Source organism: Plasmodium inui (assembly GCF_000524495.1).
Source record: "Plasmodium inui San Antonio 1 unplaced genomic scaffold supercont1.146, whole genome shotgun sequence".
Classification (NCBI taxonomy): Eukaryota; Apicomplexa; class Aconoidasida; order Haemosporida; family Plasmodiidae; genus Plasmodium; species Plasmodium inui.
The window spans coordinates 3,324-7,864 of NW_008481980.1; the positions used below are offsets into that span (position 1 = coordinate 3,324).

At 35.4% G+C, this 4,541-nt stretch overlaps 1 protein-coding gene across 1 annotated transcript in view; it reads left to right on the forward strand.

Moving 5' to 3' along the window:
- Nucleotides 1-3,626: 3,626 nt before the first annotated feature.
- C922_05712 (hypothetical protein) overlaps nucleotides 3,627-4,541 on the forward strand; it is a gene marked incomplete at both ends in the record, with an annotated part of 2,112 nt that continues 1,197 nt past the window's right edge. The window contains one exon of the mRNA XM_008821283.1: nucleotides 3,627-4,331. Within this exon, the coding sequence (XP_008819505.1) occupies nucleotides 3,627-4,331 (705 nt within the window). The remainder of the gene's footprint in view (nucleotides 4,332-4,541) is intronic.

Here is a 4,541-nt window from a genome sequence, read left to right on the forward strand (position 1 = left end):
CGAATTAGAGGTAGCCCATTTGACATGATAGGAGGAACAGACTTGCAATCCTATTAAAACGTGACACCGCACTCTGTTCTAACTTTTGAGGTGAGCATGATAATTGGGGCAAATGGGGGTTGCCATATTCCGATCTTAGGATATGTTTAATAACAGAAGATTTTAACTTGTGCGAGACATCTCGCGCGCTCGTCTTAGCTAAGAGGACCATCATCTTCGGTGCTCACCTTGAGGAGATGGCGCTCTTCCTTTCTCTCTAAACTCGTAGGATCTCCATTTTACCTCTTCATTCAGTGCGAAGTGTTACATTGGCTTCTTTACCGACAAAATTCTTTCACGGTCCCCCTTTAGCGGTGTCACAAGTGATCATAGAATCTGTCCTTTCCAGGTCTCTGTAACGGCACTTATGGGAGAGATGCACTTTGATTTTTTCTCCATCTCGACATGTATGTGTCCTTCCTCCCCTTCCGAACACGCCAGGAATATCCAAGAGAAACTATGAGCCCGCAGCAAAAGTATAGAATATTGTTCGAAAAATTACCACTCTAAAGATAATAGGCTTCTTAAAGAAGGAATAGGAAGAGGGGGTGTAATAATTAGGCCAGCACTTAGGTCTAATCGTACGTTCTCTTTAGTCTCATAAGGTTACCTTTCACGGGGCTAGGGTTTAGCTGACAAGCAGAAGTCTTGCTTATAAATATTTTTCTACAAACAGCACAACTCTACATTTTACTGAATCCTGGTGAATTCATAACAGGGCATAGAATGTCAACCTTCCTCGTCATTCCCTGATGCAGCCGTAAACATCAGAACTAGAGAAGGATTGCTCCAACAGGCCATATGTGTCTCTACATCACTGAGTCGGATGATCATGGCTCAGGTTTATCTACTACACCTGTCTACTTCAATAAGCACAAACAAGTCAACTGTACTATCTTGGGTACTTTCTTCTTCTTCTGTTTGTGCCTCACCCAACATTTGGAACAGGGCAGAGTGTACTAAACGGATACTTCAACGGCTGTATTTCTCCGATTATATAAAGAATGAATATTTTTTTTATTACTGAAAAGTGATATCGACAGGAGGGTTATAGGAATCTTCTTAAAAGGATTCGCATTAGGACATCTTCGTCCTCCTTTGAATCCCCTTTCCTTCTTATGTTATTATTCGCAAGTCCGTTGCGTACAAATGTGAGGTTACTTCCCCTCCTGGTGAGCTTAAATGTGATGAGAGAGGAGGAGAAACCGCAAAATGCAGAGTGCAGCGTCCTGGTTGTTCTCTATGTACATGGAGCACCCAAACAAATCTGTCTTTAAGTAACAAAAAAGTTATCACACTGAAATAAGCTTGTAGGAGGTTAAACATTAAGAGTACTCTTGCAGTCGTGCAAGACGATTCCTTGTGGCATGGGGGGCGGGCGTATATGCAAGGAAATATACTATATATATAGTATGTATGCTTTCTTTAATTATTTTAAGTCCTTTTTGGGCACTCTGTTAGCTTAGTTTGCGCCATGCAACACGGCCCCGGGGTTGGACGGAGATGTTCGGGTTGTTACCGCACGTAGGGATACAGCAACCTGCATTCAGGAATATCCGCAAGTAGGAAAAGATTTCCACATACATATATTTATATATATTCATATATCTATATGGATAGGAATAAGCGGAGGCATACGAAGCCCAGGACTATTGTATCGAAACATGCGCAACCGTATGAGGGGGGAGCAAAACAGAAGCACTTTTTCCACATATACTTAACCTTAGGAGGAAATATCGAGGGGTAGAATCGGGCCTCTGTCAAAAATGGCTCAGGGAAATTCTAGAAAATCTCCTTCTAGCATGGTCCAATTTCTCTACATGCAAATGTTCTATAAAACGAAAGGGGAATAATTACGAGTACCTTCTTTTGCTTCTAGGCGAGTAGATTATGTGCATATATTAAAAATATGGATATGCAACAGAGGGCAAGTAAATTCGTTTTGAAAAAGGTTACCCCCTATGCGTCATATGCAGTATTATATGTCAGGCATATTGGTAGCTCACTGCTATGCGAGAAATGCAGAATTTCAGAAACGTGAGAAGTTATTTCCTTCCTTGCGTACGTCCTAGGAAGCGGAGCGGGAATTATGTCCTTTCATTTTGTACATTTTGGGTTATTGTTAATTCGCCCGCTTTATTGTTTCTTGTCCTTTTTTGACTCTTCTCACTGATTTCGGTTTGTTCATACTCTTTTCATTGGGTTGGGCGTTGGTTAATTTTTTTTTAAGAGGTCATTATCAATTTGGCAGGTGAGGGGACAAACAGTGCTGATAATAATTAACCAAATTAACACTGCATTATTGGATTTATAATTGCCACTCTGCGTGAAAAAAGAAATTCAGAAAGCAATACGTCATTTGATTTATTCTTAGAATGTCTACATCTGAAGAAAACGATTTATATATGACCATTTTTTTGCGAAGAAAAATGAAACTTATTTGTTTATTTCTTTATTATATTATGTTATTAATGCTATGTTGTGTTATGATTAGCAAAAAGAAATGTTTTAGTGTGCCTTAAAGGGGAGAGGAATAATATATTATTAGAATAATTAAAAAAGAAAATTTTTACCAGAATTGGAAATTTTTGATTATTTATATATATTTCTTTCAGCACCTAAAATAATTTAATTAGAAGAGAAATTATTCCATTTCAGGTAGTAATTGTATTCATATCTTTATCACATTTATTTACCATTTTTGATAATTTCCAAGGTATCAATTTTAGTAAAATGAAAGATATACGAAGAGAAGAGGTATAATATTTTAAGTGCTTATCGGGAAGGAAAAAATAAAATTTATCCTTCTATGATATACAGCATTTGTAGGTCCATAACTATTTCGCGTTTTAATAGCAATTCTGTCATTTTCTATTTTACTTTATTATACTTTATTTCATTATATTTTACTTTATTTTATTATATTTTACTTTATTTTAATTTATTCTTTTCTTTTCTTGGGGTAATTAACAATTTCTTACTTAAAAATCTTAAGTAACATAAAGCAGTTTCATTATTTAGCCAAGTGGATTAAATCCGAAATTCTACATCACACAGATTAGCAATTTAATAAATATTTTATTCTTACTATTTTAACATTTTTGAAGAACAAATGACGAAGGAAATTTCCTCATGTTTTTCTGAACTTCTCCATAGATACTATCGTACACTATAATAATAATAATAATTAAGACTTGGTAATTTCGTTTTAACGATTTCTCGCAAAACAAAATTGGATACTCCCATTAAAAGGTTAGAAGAAGTATTTTGTCATCTTCAATTTTGATTATTCTTTTGCTTTTGAAATACTCATACACAGAAATAAAGCGTTGTCGTTAAATTGGTAATATATGCATTTACCTACCTTTACATACAATATAGGTATTATTTGTTTCCATCCCATAGTATATGTTTTTGACTATATGGGGTGAATATAGTCATCCTAAGTAAAAAAGTGAGAATTTATAAAAATATTTTATTAATGTAGCTGTATAGATCAAGTATCATTACATTTTGAACAAAAAGAAAAGGAACATTTCTTTTAAATTTTATTTATTCTGCCTTTTTAGATTCATACCAAAGAATTAATGTCAAGTGCTTGTGAAAACTGTGAAAATGGAATTTGGAAGGATTCTTTGGACTGGTATTACCAAAAGGAGGATTCGTATGGGTTTCTAAGTAATTGTTTCCTGAAGGGACCTCATGAGAAGAAGAATCAAAAAGTATGTCAAGCCCTTTCTCCTATAAATAATAATTTAAATGTCCTTTTACGTGATAAGAATGAATTAACAAAACTATCGAAATTATACTGTTTTAGAGAAAGTTCTGGAGATATTCTGACACAATTGAAATACCACGGAAATCCACAATATAAACCTGCTTGCGAATTTGTTAATGAGTGTCTTGATATATTTCGAGAATTAAAGGAAAAACATTGTCCAGGAAAAACCTTTAAACTTAAACGCGGCACGAATGCGGACTCTACAAATGAAAACCTTGCAAATTCTAGTTACAATACTGTATGTTATCAATTAGAAGAATTTTTCGACAAATATGAAACTGTTCTCTATAAGCATTTAGAACGAAATGGAACAAAACACAATAAAATAGGATCCCTAGAGGAACACCCAGACGCAGCTCGAGTCCGATGTAACCTAGGCGAAGATTTGTACTACACTCCATTCTTTAACATATTCAAATATAACAGTCGTCGGCTTACCCCATTTGGAGGTTTTGTTTTTGGAATTTGTTTAATACTTGGGATGTTGCTGATCATGCAGATTCTGTATAAGGTAAGGGGGGGCGATGAATTAAGCTACGCAACCTTTTTCGTTTGTGACATGCCGAAAGGGGTTATCCGGCGATATGTGCCTGCGTGTATGTATGTGTGTCTATGTGTGTTGTGTGTATGTACCTACACATATATACAGATGTATCTATATATGTATGTATTTCTTTTTTCCCTACCTGCAGTTCACCCCTATTGGAGATAGGATCAACCC